At 41.4% G+C, this 15,451-nt stretch overlaps 2 protein-coding genes across 5 annotated transcripts in view; one reads left to right on the top strand and one right to left on the bottom strand.

Annotated features, from left to right (window-relative positions):
* The window catches only part of LOC104860439 (U5 small nuclear ribonucleoprotein 40 kDa protein), a 93,727-nt gene extending 82,158 nt beyond the window's left edge, over positions 1 to 11,569 (bottom strand). For 3 of the 4 annotated variants that reach the window (XR_002025257.1, XM_019207125.1, XM_019207126.2), the window contains exons 1-4: positions 11,355 to 11,569; positions 8,520 to 8,649; positions 5,220 to 5,313; positions 3,097 to 3,262 (exon numbers count right to left, since the gene is read on the bottom strand). Coding sequence is in view for 3 of the 4 variants with exons in the window: in XM_019207125.1 (XP_019062670.1) it covers positions 3,097 to 3,262; positions 5,220 to 5,313; positions 8,520 to 8,649; positions 11,355 to 11,498 (534 nt within the window). In the remaining variant the exon portion in view is untranslated. The remainder of the gene's footprint in view (positions 1 to 3,096; positions 3,263 to 5,219; positions 5,314 to 8,519; positions 8,650 to 11,354) is intronic. The other variant, XM_010621614.3, reaches the window with a different exon arrangement.
* Positions 11,570 to 11,721: 152 nt separating this feature from the next.
* Positions 11,722 to 15,451, top strand: part of Zcchc17 (zinc finger CCHC-type containing 17) — a 56,563-nt gene continuing 52,833 nt past the window's right edge. Inside the window, exons 1-2 of the mRNA XM_010621607.3 lie at positions 11,722 to 11,818; positions 14,132 to 14,251. Coding sequence (XP_010619909.1) covers positions 14,186 to 14,251 — 66 coding nt within the window. The 5' untranslated portion in view covers positions 11,722 to 11,818; positions 14,132 to 14,185. The remainder of the gene's footprint in view (positions 11,819 to 14,131; positions 14,252 to 15,451) is intronic.

The raw sequence follows: 15,451 nt of genomic DNA, 5'->3' as shown, positions 1-15,451 counted from the left end.
TGCACTTGTGAGGCAGGCCTTTTTTATCTCTTGACAGACATCTGCCTCCCATTATAGTTATTCAGTTATCTGATCAAGCTCCCTTGAAATGTAACTAATTTCCTATATTCTCTTCAACTCTTTACCTGCACATGTGTCTTTTTCTTTCCTTACTTGAACTGATTTCCATTCTGGGTTGATTCCATGTGGATCCCCTCCTCACCCAACTTGAGTTTGTCTCATTACTTAGTTCTGGTTCCCCTTTCCAGGGATGCCATTTTCATCCCATTCAGTCTCAGACTTTGAAGATACCTACATTGCTGCTCCCAAGGGCACCAAATATCAATGCTGCTCTGCCCCTGTCCCTCATACTTGAATTTCCCACACTGGGTTTCTTACCCTGTGTTATGTGGAAGCCCTCCTCACCCCACATCCGACTCTGACTCATGCCCACCTCCAACTCAAACACCTTTCCCTCTCTGGCCTACATATTACTTTAGAATTCAAACACACACACACACACACACACACACACACACACACACACACACACAGAGTATTTTACTGTAACTTTTTTCTTGGTAATGGGCATTGAACTCAGGGCCTCATGCATGCTAAGCACACATAAAACCCCTGAACTATACTCCCAGCCCTCCTTTAAATATTTCTTCATTAGAAAAGAAAGCATCTGCTAAGAGCAGGCTGGGGGTATAGCTTAGTAGTAGACTGCATACTTAGTAGTAGTATGTGCAAAATATTGGGTTTGATTCCTAGCAGGGGAAGAAAAATGTCTGAAAACTGGTATAAATCATACCCAGACTACCACATCTAGACTGAAAATACAAATACAACTGGAAACCATTACTTTATATGAGAAACTCTTGACAAGCAGCAACATGACTCTCCCTATCCAGATAAAATGAAGTTTCAAATCTTACACTTACAAACCTAATAAAAGACAATAACAGGAGCCAGGGATTTGGCTCAGTGGTTCTGCCGCCTGCCTTGCAAGTTCATGGTCCTGAGTTCGGTCCCCAGCACCAAAATTAAAAAAAAAAAAGTTTGTACCCATTCATAAAAGACAATAACACAACATTCCAACTTGACAAGTAGTTACAAAAAGTTGCTCAATGATGCTTAAATATAAATATACTGAAATTCAAAACTGGTTAAACGGCAGTCATCTTTAGGTGACATGACATTGTGTAACATGAAAAGTCCTTACTTTGATAAAAAAATTAAAGAATAATTATTCTAATTAAGAGAAGATAGGACAGATATAAACTCTTACTAGTTGTAAAAAAGAAAATAAAGAGAGATAAAAAATAAACATGAAGCCAGGCATGGTGGCACATGCCTGTAATCCCAGCACTCAGGAGGCTGAGGCAGGAGGATTGCTGTGAGTTCGAGACCAGCCTGGGCTACATAGTGAGTTCCAGGTCAGTCTCAACTACATAGTGAGACCCTGTCTCAAAAAACAAAAAAAACAAACAAACAAAAAAAACCATGAGGGGGCCAGGGATTTAGCTCAGTGGTTCTACCACCTGCCTTGCAAGCACAAGGTTCTGAGTTTGATCCCAGTACCAAAACAAACAAACAAACACGAGGACAACAAAAATGAAAAAAAGTGAACAGAAAGGGAAAGGAAAGAAGATTAAGTCCCTCCCCTAAAGCAGAATGTACTTTGTTTACAGATATGACTAATACTTAATCCTTTACTTTTTGGAGTGATACCGTCTGGAATAGGATATTTAATTAAATACATCTAATTATCACAATAAAAATAAAGCAGGGCTGGAAGTATAGCTCAGTGGTAGAACATCTGCCCAGCTCTAGATTTAATCTCCAGCACTGCCATCCTATGCCCATGCCCAGCAAGTTTCTCAGGTGTGCATCTCTGAGACAAGGTATTTCCACACCTCATTTTCATTAGTGAAACGAGAAGACTAGATGAGAGACTCTTAAAAGGTTAGACCTGACAATAAAAGTTCTGATTCCCATTCCATAGCCACAGAATTTGAAAAGCTTTAACAGGTTCTTCAGGTGATTCTAATAAACAGATTAGAAGCCACTGGACTAAATGTCACTTACAGTCCTCTTGGGCCAGGGATTTAGCTCAGTGGTACCATGCCTGCCTTGAAAGTGCAAGGTCCTGAGTTCAATCCTTAGCACCAAAAATGAAAAATAAAAATAAAAAATAAAATCCTCTCTTGAGCTACAGAACCATTTACTTAGCTTTTTATATGTAATTTCACAACAATGTCCCTGTAAGACATTTATATTACTGTCACTGGTCTAAAGACATTTATATGACTGTCACTGGGAAACTGAGGCCAGATGTGGTGGTGCACCTTGTAATTCCAGCATTTGGGAGGCTGAGGCCACCCTGGACTACATAGTGAATTCATAACCACCCTGGACTACATATGAAAACTTGTCTCAAAAAACAAGCAAGCAAACAAACAAAACAAAAAAGGAAACTTAAGGTTCAGGAACATGACTGCTCAAGATCACATATAATTAATAGCTAAACCAGGTATAGTGGCACATACTTGTAATCCAAGCACCCTAGAAGGCTGAAGTAGAAAGATTAAATTCAATTCCTGCCTGGGCAACTTTGGGAGATCTTGTCTCAAAATAAAAGGTTAAAAAAAAACAACACTGGGGATATAGTTCAGTGTAAAGTCTCTGGGTTTAATTACCAATACCACCAGACCAAACCGAAAAACCCAATAAATCAAACCCACAGGATCTATTTTACGCTTTTGGGTTTGTTTTTTTGTTTTTTTGTTTTTTTGTTTTTTTTTTTTTTGGAAATTTGGGCTATGTAGACCAAGCTTGCCTTGAACTTGCAGCAATCCCCCTGCCTCAGCCTCCTAAATGCTAGGATGTGCCACTACACCTAGCCAGTTCTAACACTACGGTTCTAACATTATTTTGTATGGTAATTAAAACAGTGCATATTATTTTAAAAGGGGAAAATTTCAAGTGTCTGTTTTGGGAAGTGAATGCTAAAGCTAAATTGTGCAGGGGAGGGAGGGTACGGCACTGCTGAGAAGGCATGAGAAGGTTCACATTATGTCACCTCAAATTGCAACACGGACTGGTAATACATACCTTAACTGTACCATCATCGCTGCCAGTGCAGACAAGCTGGGGCCCTCTCCTGGCTGGGTAACAGGAATTTACAAAGGAAGTATGACCCTTCAGCCTTTTAACCCTTTCGCCTGTTTCACTATCCCATACTGCCACAGTTTTATCTGTGGATGCGGAGAAGAGCATACTACAAGGTAAAAGGGAAAACACAGAAGAAATAAGTGAAGATAATAGCAATCTATATTTCCCACTTGTCAAAATGTACCAAATTCTTCCAGATTACTGACCAGCTGTGCTGTCAGTAGGGAACACGATGCTAGAATGTCTTACCCTAAACATAGAAATTTTATTCATGCCTGTCTAGACCCAATTTTAAGGATGATCCTATGATGTTTTTAAAAATTTCCTTCTGTGAGCCCTCATGACACATCCCATACCTAATATGGCAGTTTTCTCAATCTTTTCCTTATCTGTGATAGATAATATTTTACACATGAGATATTCCGATTTGGAAATTTTTAATCACTCCCTGCCGTCACGGAGGTTAACAGAGACTGCGATAGTTCTGGATCCAACAGTTGAGTAACTCAATCCTTGCTCTACAAATCAAAATTTTTATTTTTTCTCTGAGGATAAGTTCTATTTAATTTTATGATGCTTTTAAAAATCATTAAGCAAGGGTATTAGGGAGAGGTATAAAATCAGAGGTGGGTATAATGCTTTCATTACTTAAAAAGCATATAACACTATGTACCAGCTGATGAAGCACCCTAAGATTTTAAGTATCAGGAATGCAAAATGATCAGCCAAGCATAGTAGTGCACACCTAAAACGCCAGCACTACAGAGGCTGGCACTTGTGTTCAAGGCCAGCCTGGGTCAATAGTGAGCATCGAGACCCTACCACGACGCCCCAGTAAATCAATGTTCACCAAGATATTTAAAAATGGGGGGCTGGGGATTTAGCTCAGCGGTTCAGTGGCCTGCCTTGCAAGCGCAAGGACCCGAGTTCAATCCCTGGTACCAAAAAAAAAAAAAAGGGACTAGTTCACTTCATATAGCCAAATTTCTATATTATCTACAGATATTCTAAAATTTTGATGGTATGTCTATGTTTGTAACAAAGATGTCAGATGAACAAGGTTAAAGGGTAAGTAAGTCAGCAGACAAGATTATAGAATCTCAAGAAACACAGCAAAACTAAACAGTCTCGAGAGCAGGGTGTGGCAGTACACATCTATAATCCTGGAACATGGGGGACTACGGCAGAAGCTCACTTCCAGTTTGCAGCCAGCCTGTACTACACAGTGAATTCAAGACCAACCTACACGGTGAGACCCTGTCTCAAAAAAACAAAAAGGAGGGCCAGAGATTTAGCTCAGTGGTGCTACCACTTGCCTTGTAAGCACAAGGTCCCAAGTTTATTCCCAGGTACAAAAAAAAAAGGACCAGCCTGGACAGCACAGCAAGTCTGTGTATCAAAAACCAACCCACCAGGCCGGGGAATTAGCTCAGCGGTTCTGCAGCCTGCCTTGCAAGCACAATGTGCTGAGTTGGAGCCCCAGTACCAAAAACAAAAAACAAAACAAATCAAAAACCCAACCTACCCACCCATCCTAGGGCCTTAGCACCAAGCTACATCTCTGGTCATTTTCATTCTGAGAGGGTTTTGCTCAGTCACTTATCTAGGCTGGGCTCCAAACTGCAATACTCCTGCCTCAGCCTCTCAAAGTACTGGGACTATAGGCATGTGCCTCAACACCTGGCTCATTATTCTTTTTTTTTTGGTTTCTCAAAATAATATTTTATTACTTTCATAATAAAAACAGCTACAAATATAAAAATTACATTTTATGTCTTATTACATTTTGTGTCTTAAAACAGCTAATTTCTACATATAAAAATTATATTTTATGAAATCAAATTTGTCCAGAATAATATTGTTAGATAACAGTGTGTATTTATAATTGCTTACATACATTTCACTTAGGCTCACAGAAAGAATGAGAATAAAGCAGCTACCCAAAATGTAGCAGTTTGGGACAGGAAGGACCTAACAGAAGAAGCTCAAGGATGAAAGGATGAAAGGATGTTAAGAAAAATTAATCAAGAAGGAGTTGTCATTCCACTATTCAGGACACTCACCTGCCATCTGTGTTATAATGGAGCTCCATCACTGCTCCACTATGTCCTTTCAGTGTGGCATAATTATCACAGTCACCATAGACATTCCACAGCACTGTGAGGGAGACAGGACTTCTGTAAGTACAAGCTGTGCATACTGGCTATGCAGAGGTTATTGTGAATTTACTTAAACAATAGCTCTGAAACTATACTTCCTTGGATACCACTGGTTCTACCAAGTAGACCAACTTTCCTGACACTAAGATAAAGTAAAGCCAATATTTTTATGATTAAAAACCATAAATTTTGAAAATTTAACTTTTCCTATAATTTTAAGAGGTTGGCACCTCCCCTTTTCTCTACCTCTACCTATTTGTCTTCTGAGTCTGGAAGCAGGTGAAAAAGGATGGACTTACAGAAAACCTAGGAAGCCACAGCTTCAAGGTCACACAGCAATGACTATACAAGGTCTGATAAGAAACTACAGTAAATGTTTAAAAGGATTCGCTGCCATTAATCTCCCTCAGAATACTCCCCCTTGTATCAAATCCACTTATTACATTGTTGTGATTTTCTGAAGCTGTTCTAGAAGTCCTCTTATGTGAGCGTCTTTAGTTGCACTATTGTGGCTGCCTTGTAGTCCTAAATTGATTCAAAATGTTTAACTTTAACCATCATTTTGCTTTTGGCAAGAGCCAGAACATGCAAAGTGTCAGATATGGTAAACAAGGTGGAAGAGGATACACCATAATGTTTTTATGAGCCCAGCTTTCTGCTGGATGGCACAAGATAGCAGCATTCACTGTATTTTTTATTACAACTCATAAAGACACTTGCAAAAAAGGACTTGCACAAGTCAGGGATTTGCTCAGTGGTTCCAGAGTCTGCCTTGCAAGTGCAAGGGCCTAAGTTTGATCTGGGAAAAAAAAAAAAAAAAAAAAAAAAAAGACTTTCAGAACAGCTTCAGAAAGTGGCAAGAACCACAAGATAAATGTGTTCTAAGCAAGGGGAAGTATTTTGAGAGAATTAATGGAAAAATATCTCTATTTTATTCATTCATTTTTTGGTACTGGGAATTGAACTCAAGATCTTGTGTTTGCCAGGCAGGCATGGTGCCACTGAGCTACCTCTCTGGCCCGGAGATAGGTCTTTTACTCTCATAAATTAAAAAAATATTCACCTGCCGGGCATAGTGGCACATGCCTGTAATCCCAGCACTTGGGAAGCTGAGGCAGGAGGATCACTATGAGTTTGAGACCAGCCTGGGCTACATAGTGAGTTCCAGGTCAGTCTCAACTACATAGTGAGACCCTGTCTCAAAAAACAAAAACAAAACAAAACAAGAAATATTCACTGTATATTTTGATAACCTCATGTATTATATTCATACATTCCACATATACTAAGCACCTCTCACATGCCTAGTAATGGAGTAAATGAATGAACATAGTTCTTACCCCAACACAGAGTAATTTAGCAAGGGTTAAAGTTTGATGAATGTTATTAAGGATCACTGACACATACATATTTGCCTTTTTTTTAAAACAGAATTTGCTTCTAACTTTATGGAATTAAATATATCAATAACTCATGTATGCCCTGCAAAGATCCCTAAGCCTTCCAGATACTTGGCCACTAGAAATTATAGTGATCATAGGACTATAATATCCAAAATGAAATAAGCAGTGAAGATTATCATCCATTTTAAGGTACTGTTATGGTTTGGGTCTAGATGCTCCCCTAAAGCCTCATGCAGTCATAGGTGGGGCTTTTCAGCAGTGGCTAGATGTAGAATATGTGATGCTGGGATCAAGGGTGCATGATACTAAATGACTGATGGGTTTGGCATAATTTTGAATGTGAATAATGGGAAGGCCTGCCCTAGGTGTGAGTGCTACCAGCCCTAAGGGCATGTAGCCTGGATAGAATACAAGAGACAGAAAGAGGGCAGCTGCAGCTACTTGTTTCTTCGCTGCCCTCTGCCCACCATAAACTGTTTCTCCTCTGTGATGCCCCTCTGCCATGCTACCCTTCCTTGGAGCCAGCCAACTATGAAATGAAACCTCTACAACTATGAGCTACAATAAACCCTTCCTCCTTTAACTTTGAGTGTTGGGTATTTTATTTCAGCAATAAGAAAAGTAACAAAGACAGGTAAAGAGTTAACAGATAAAAAGCCAAAGAACTCATCTGATTTCATAACCAGGCAAACGAACTCAGAAATCAAATAAGAGAGAGCTTTGTTATTTTCTTATTTGCTTTTTCTCATGGCTCCTTCAAATGGACCTTTTCCTACCTTCTTAAAGTGTCGGGAATCAAACCTTGTGTGTGTTAGGTAAATACTCTACCCTGAGCTACACCCTGTCACCATTTTCTACTCGTTCTTCAAATATAAAAACTCCTAGCTAAGAAGCTGGTAGCAAATCGTAATAATGTAAAGGTGGATTATCAAGGTAAGTTGCCACTTTGGAGAATTCCTTCTTCCTTCTCACATGCTAGGATTCTGGGTGTGGCTCAAGAAGAGGGCCCTGTGCCTTTGGAATAAAATGTTTCTTTCTTCATAACTCCCATTAACTTGTGAAATTTGGATTGCTTATCTTGTTGTATTGGCTCTACACTTCTCTCCATGATGAATGTATCCTCAAACCAGAGCAACTCACTTTCTTTCCTTCTGTATTACCACATGGATGCCAAATTGTTGCTGCTGCTATTGTTTTTGGTTTTTTTTTGAGACAGGGTCTTGCTATGTAGTTCAGGCTGGCCTTGTACTTACTGTGGAGCCCGGCATGGTAATCCTCTTGCCTTAGCCTTTGGAGTGCTGGGATCACAGGTATGCACCACCACATCTGACTACAGGCTAAGTTTTATACTCTAGTGGTGATTCAGCATTTTATGCCATTTTAGCATGTTAGCCATGTAGTTTATGCTGTCATTTGTAATATCTAAGATTTTAAAAAACTAATCAGTCTTTGGCAGAGGCCAATTACTCTGGGTTTAAAAACTATGTCTAGCTGGGCATGGAAGTACATGCTTGCAATCAAGAGGCTGAGGCAGGAAGACTGCCAAATTCAAGTCCAACCTGGGGAACTTTGTGAAACCATTTCAAAATATAAATTCTTTTTTAGTTTTTGGTACTGAGGATTGAACTCAGGACTTTTCACTTGTGAGGCAAGCGGTGGAATCACTAAGCTAAATCCCTGGGCCCTGAAAACACTTCAAAATAAAAAAAAGGGGGATGTAGCTCAGTGGTACAGCACTCCTATGTTCCTTCTCCAGTACTGAAAAAAACCCAATAAAACAAACAATACAACTATGTCTTACATATCAGTCGGTCAAATCCTGCAGATGCCAAAGTGGAGCCATTGGGGTGAAACTTGCAGCAATACACTTCTCCTTCATGACCTGAGAGGAGCATGATTGGGGCTTGAAGGGAGGAACACCTTGGAGGTCCCTAAACAAAAGAGAAGTATGAGGTAGACACTGTATATAAACAAAGGCAGCTGCAAAATGGGGTTGGGGAATGAAGGGAAAAGATCAGGCAAACAATCATTCAGGGGATTTCACCTGATTTACAGAATGGCACCTCTGTTCACATTATCTCCAGTCTGATACCCTAACATTCCAGTATCTATTTGTTATACTGACTCTCCTTTTCTCTCACTTGGGTCTGGTCCACAGCCAATTCACTCAAACACATTAAAAGTCATTTTGGCTCAGGACCTTTACCCATGAAGTTGTCATGGGTGATGAGAATCCTGATGAGAATCCCTTCTCCTAGATTTGGCTTTCAAGTATTTCTTTTTTCTTTGCTTTTCTTTTTTTTGGTACCGGGGATTGAACTCAGGACCTTACACTTGTGAGGCAGGTGGTGGAATCACTGAGCTAAATCCCTGGCCCTCAAGTATTTCCTCTTTATAAAGTCTTTCCTTGATCATGCAAAACCAAGAAATATGTCACATCCCTACCTGTATTGTTAACTCTATTATATTCCTTCACAGCACTGAGCACTGCCTGAAAATACCTTCCTCATATAATTGCTTATATATCTTGTCTTTTCCCAAAGAACTGAAGCTCTGTAAATGTAGGGACTTTATATGTGTCATTCAACAGTTTTTTTCCTAGTCTCTGAATCATTTAATGAATTACTGAACTGGGCTTCCTGACAACCCTGCAGGATTCAGATTATTAAGAAAAGTAGTTTTAATTATGGTCTTGGACACTAAGCTCAGGCGTGGCAATTCACTTAAAGCTGGGCAGATATTCTTACTTGCCAAATAGGAAGAACAAGTATACTACACAAGAATCCTCAATTTTTTAAATAGCTTCTAGTATATTTATTCATTTAAAAAATATGTGACAGGCAGTGTTCTAGGCACTGAGGAAAACAATACTGAACAAAATAAGCAATGAAGCTTGCATTGTAGAAGAAGGGGAAGAGGGGGGGAGGGAGAAAAAGGGGAGGGGGGAGAGAAGCGGAGGATCGGGAGGAGAGGGGGAGAACATGGATATGGTAGTATGTGCCATGGAGAAAAAGAGATTAGGAATCTGAGTTCCAGAATATGGGGGTGTTGCAATTTAAAATAAGGTGGTAAGGAAAGACCTCACACAAAAAAAAGTACCTGAACAAAGACTTGAAGGAACTGAGTATGTAAATCATGAAGACATGTGAGCATTCCAGGAGAGGAAGCAGCAAGTGCAAAGGCCCTGAGGCAGGAGAGTGAAAGTCTGTGTGACTAGAGCCTGGTAAGCAATGGAAAACTAGCAGATCAAGAGGTGTAAAGAGAAGAAATGATTCACCGCAGCTGCCTGGCAAGTGCAAGGTCCTGAGTTCAATCCCTTGTATGGAGAAAAAAGAAAAAAGAGGAAAAAAAAGAGAAAGAGGAAACGATTATAAAAGTTATTTTTATTACGAACTAAATGGAAAGCCACTGGGAAGTTTGTTGCAGAGAATGTGATTTGATGTTTAGAAGGATTCTCAAGTGCTAGATTGATAACAGATTTTTGATAGGACAGAAACAGGAAACCAAATTAGGCCCCTGGGCAATAACATAAAATTATTGTCATTAATGCAAACACTTTTATTTGGGAATAGAAATGTTTTCTGTCTTTATAACTCTCATTAGCCTTTCAAACTTAGATGGCTTATCTTAGACTACATTGCTTGCTGGGAAAATGGCTTAGACTAGGAGGTACCAACGAAGGTGGTAGAAATTCTGGTTACTACCTAGATTTTTTTTTTTTAAGGGTCTCACTATATTACCCAGGCTGGCTTGAATTTTTGGGCTCAAGCCATCCTCTCGCCTCAGCCTTTTGAGTAGTGTGCCACGCCACCTGGCTCATCTAGATACTCTGAGGACGATGCAGTTGGATTTGCTGACAGACTAGCTGGGAAGTGAGGGAGAGCACTTTTCCTCATCTGAGTTCAGCAGCATAGTAGGAGAGGTGTTACCACTATTTTACGAGAAATGTATTTAGGATCACAGATTTATGAAAAAACTATCACATTCTAGGCAAGAGTTTGCTTTCCCACCTGCAAAATGAGAAAATAAGTGTTACTAAATTTTAGGTGTTATCAAGATCAACGAAGGTTTCATATACAAAACACTTAGTACAAAAGTCAATGAAGGCCCACGGATTTAGACACCTGCCCTGCAAGCGCAAGGTCCCGAGTTCAATCCCCGGTACCAAACAAACAAAAAAACAGAAGTCAGTTAAGTTATTTATTATTCAGTTGCTGTTAATAACACAAATGCAGACAAAGGAAAAAGCAACTTGCCCAAAGTCCCAAAGCAAGCTCACGGTCACTTCTTCCTTTCCTTGCTGATTCATTCATCCACTCTAGAAACTTATATATGTTTACTTTACGCTGGATCTCTGGAAGATTTGGGATGCGGAAGCCAAGGTCTTGGTTTTTGAGTCCAAGGTTTTAGACTAGTTTTAACATTATCTCACAGGACAGTCAAAAGGCTAAAAACGGACATTCAACTGGGAAGCAGAGATGGAGCACCGCAACATACCGGGAACTTTTGTGGCGTTTGTGCGCTTTAACTTCAGGTACATTGTCATTCCGCCCGCGCAGCGCGGGATCGATCACCCACAACAGTGCTGAGACAGGGAGATGAGCTGAGGGCCAAGGGCGCCTGCTTTTTCACTTACCGCTTGCAGCAAAGCTCCGGGGCTTGCCTGCTGCTGCCCTGACCCGGGGCCTGACCCGGCCGCTCCCAGCAGCAACTCATGACGCTGCCGCTTGACTGGAACCAGTGGCAATTCGGGGCCCTTGCGTTTCTGCTGTTCTATCATGGCGGTAAACGCTCTCCTCAGCGCCGCCACTGACCGCGCCGACAGCCCCAGGCGCCTCGCGATTGGCCGCGACTTACTCTTTCCTCCAGAACTTCCGGCTTGGAGAATCCAATTGATTTCCAAAATTCCTCTCTGCCCCGCCCTCTTATGGTCCACTGTGATTGGATCTATCGTTCTAACGTCATGAGAAAACCTCTGCAAGATTGGCGAACGAAGCGGGCGTCCCTCCTAGGCGCGCCGTGGCTTGTGGGCGGCCGTGCGCTGACTGAATTTGGCCTTTTGGGCTATGCTGCGGCTCCGTGAGTCGGAGTCTACGCCTAGTAAGTAGGAGGGAGAACGGGGGTGGGCGGCCGCTAGTAGGAGGCGATCTCACGGTTGTGCGGCCTGAGCTCCGAGTTCCCAGCTGGGACAATCTCTTTGCGGGCAGGAACAGAGCTTCCTACAGGCGCCTTCTCTGACCCCCCAGTTCCCGGCGTTCCCGGACAGAAAGGCCTGTCTTCCAATCTCCTTCAATGCCCCATTTGGCTGAGGAGGCCGACTTGTTTCAGCTTCTGATAGTGCAGTCTTTTAAAGCGCCTGATCTATGTCTGAGGGAGACGATGATGCAGGAAATGTCCGATTCCTCCAATTTCGTTGAAAAATTTGAGACTCACGTGAACGGGGCCTCCTCAATCGTTCAACTGATGTTTCCTGTGCAGAGCGTTAGCGGATACTTTATGAACCAAACGTAATTTCTAATCTAAGGGATTGGAGTCTCTTAGGAGGGTAGTTATTAAGCAGGGATTTCACTAATAACTGGGTCTGCTACCCAGGAGAGGTAATTGATGCTATGAGTGCCTGAAATAAGCAGGGATTCTGATACCTGACGGAAGAATTCTAACGAGGTGAAGGGAGAAGGCAGAGCATTCCCTGCAGAATAGCATGTTCCGTATCACTTGGGAGGAAAACGACTTCAAAGGCACAAAGAGCTAGTGTGGCCGGTATAAAGAGAATGGGGAGGGTGTAGTACAGAATGAAGCTGGAGGTTCTAGAGGTCAGATTTTTGCAGGAATTTTAGAGGTCAGATTTTACTTTAAAACTGTGGGGTGCCATTAAGGGTTTTCCTTTCCTTGCGGAGTGGGATGTGGGAGGTAGCTTGATCCCTCAAATTTAATATGTGATGAGGGGAGCTGTTATGGCTTGTGTCTAGATGTACTCCGTCAAAGCCTCACGAAGTCATAGAGTTTTGTCAGAGGTGGCTGGAGTGTGTGACGAATTGCCTCAGGATGCACCAATAGGTTCCAGGGCCCTAGGATTAATAGTGTGAGTGCTACCGCCCGAAGTATCCTGGATAAAATAAACGGGACAAGAAGATGCCTTTAAGGTCCCTTGTTACTTTGCTACCTTCTGCCCACCACGAACTGTTGTTTGTCCTCTGCATTAGAGACACCCTGCATTAGAGCCAGCCGATTATGGACTGAAACCTCTACCAACTGTGAGCTAAATAAACCTTTCTCCCTTTAACTTTGGATGTCACGTGTTTTGTCTCAGCAATGAGAGAAAGGTAAATACGACAGGAGCGTTGGTGGATGTAGATGGATCACTTAGGAGGATATGCAGTAATCCTGGTCAGAGATGGTAACAAGAACTGAGTGGTAGAGCACAGAGAATTAGATATTAGAAACATGTAGGAGTTAAGACGGGTAAGAATTAGTGATGGATTGGATTTAGGAAGTGAGCAGAATCAAAGGTAGCTCCTAGTTTTTTGGCTTATGTACTTGAATAGATGTTGGTAATCTTCACTGAGATAGAGAATATTAGAAGATGACTGGAAACTTAATTTTTGTTCTTTGTAATTGTGTGTGTGATTGTTGACACCAGGAAGCAGTTTCAAATATATACTGCTGGTGCTCAGAAGAGAGATTAGTATTGGAAATATAATTTGGGAGATAATTTGCATATATGTGATAATTTAATCATAGGTATGAATAAGGCCAGCTAAGTTAAACAAGCTGGCCTCTTCAGCAAAATGGGGCACTGAAGGAGTCCAGGCACATATAGTAGTCCAGGAATTTGAGACCAGCCTGGGTAACTTACTGAGATTTTTACCCCAAACAAAACAAAACAAGCTGAAGCTGGGTGTCGTGGCGCACGCCTGTGATCCCAGCACTGGGGAGGCTGAGGCAGGAGGATCACTGTGAGTTCGAGACCAGCCTGGGCTACATAGTGAGTTCCAGGTCAGTCTCAACTATGTAGTGAGACCCTGTCTCAAAAAAAAAAAAAAAAAAAAAAAAAACAAACAAACCTGGGCATAGTGACACACGTTTGTAATCCCAGCACTTGGAATTCTGAGGCAGGAGGATTGTCAAGAGTTCAAGGCCAGCCTGAACTACATAATGAGACCCTGTCTCGGAAAAAAACAAATGAAAACAAAGCAACCAACAAACCAGTAGTCTAATGGCGTTGGGTAAGTGACACATAGAAAAGAAATCAAGGTTTCCTAAATTCCCCAGAAGTAGAATGACAAAAGGTTTGGAGAAAAGTACATGTTGTTCAGTCAGCAATTATTTTGTAGAGATAGCTGTGGACTATTTGCACATTCATTTCTTCTTTAATTCAGATGTCTCTAATTTTTGCTTACTTCTTTGTAACAGGACATCAAAATTAGCTTTACCAGAAGAGAAATGGAGGAGCCATAGAACATAAGGATGAATTCAGGAAGGCCTGAGACCATGGAAAACTTGCCTGATCTCTACACTATTTTTCAAGGAGAGGTATATTCTTTTGCACTTTGAAAACTTCCCATTTACAGTGCGTTAAGAATAGATTAGGGAGGGCCAGGGATTTAGCTCAGTGGTTTGGTGGCCTGCCTTGCAAGCGTAAAGACCAAAGTTCAATCCCGGGTACCCCCCCCAAAAAAGAATAAACTAGGGATGGGCGGGGGATTTAGCTTAGTGGTGCCACTTCCTGCCTTGCAAGCGGAAGGTCCTGAGTTCGATCCCCAGTACCCCCCAAAAAAATATACTAAGGATGAAAAACAGCACAGTTTGTTGTTCCACTTGAGACTCCTTGAACCTTACAGCTTAAGTGTGAAGGGCTAGTGGAGCATATGGCTACTGCATGTACTTCCTCTAAGATAATTTCCTCCAGCTGCATACTTGACATCTTCATTTGAATACCTCACACTATCTCTAATTTTGGGGGGGAGGGGTGTGCTGGGGATCAAACTCAGAACCTTGCACTTGCAAGGCAGGTGACAGCCCCACCAAGCTAAATCCCCAGCCCTTTAATTTGTAATGGAATTTTAAATTTTTTCACTGTTTCTCTTTTAGTTTTTTTCCATTTCAGCAAATAAAACAACTATCCTTTCAGGTACCCAAGCTGGAAATCTGGGTATTATACTTGATTTCACTTTCTTGATTTGGTCTTGATTTTCCTGCTTTCTAGTTTGTCCATAAGTCCTAAGTGTATCTCCAATTTGTATGCTTCTTTATCCCCTTGGCACACCATTAAATCAAATTCTCCATATCTTGCTCAATCCTGCTTCTAATGATAGCCACTCTCCAATCTGTCACATTGCAGCCAGAATAACTTTTTTTTTTTGCTACGACGGATCAAACTCAGGACCTGACACTTGCCAGGCAGACACTGTGCCGCTTAGCTAAATGCCTAGCCCCAGAATAGTATTTTAAAAACATATTGGGGGACTGGGGATTTAGCTCAGTGGTTCCGCCGCCTGCCTCGCAAGCACAAGGACCCGAGTTCAATCCCCAGTACCCAAAACAAACAAACAAAATAAAACAAAAAAACAAAAACATATTGGGCACACTGCTTTCTCACAGCTTTTCAGAGGCTTCTCATTTTACTTAAATATGTTGTGTTGGGGGGTGGGAGGAATGAATGTTGCTTCTGTGCAGGAGGGCATCTCATTGGGATTGTAAAACATTAAAGATAGAGAGTTTAAGGAAAGGAAG

This window comes from Fukomys damarensis, unplaced genomic scaffold (assembly GCF_012274545.1).
Source record: "Fukomys damarensis isolate Sample0158 unplaced genomic scaffold, DMR_v1.0_HiC HiC_scaffold_23, whole genome shotgun sequence".
In the NCBI taxonomy this organism is placed as follows: Eukaryota; Metazoa; Chordata; class Mammalia; order Rodentia; family Bathyergidae; genus Fukomys; species Fukomys damarensis.
This window is presented reverse-complemented; position numbering and strand designations above follow the sequence as displayed.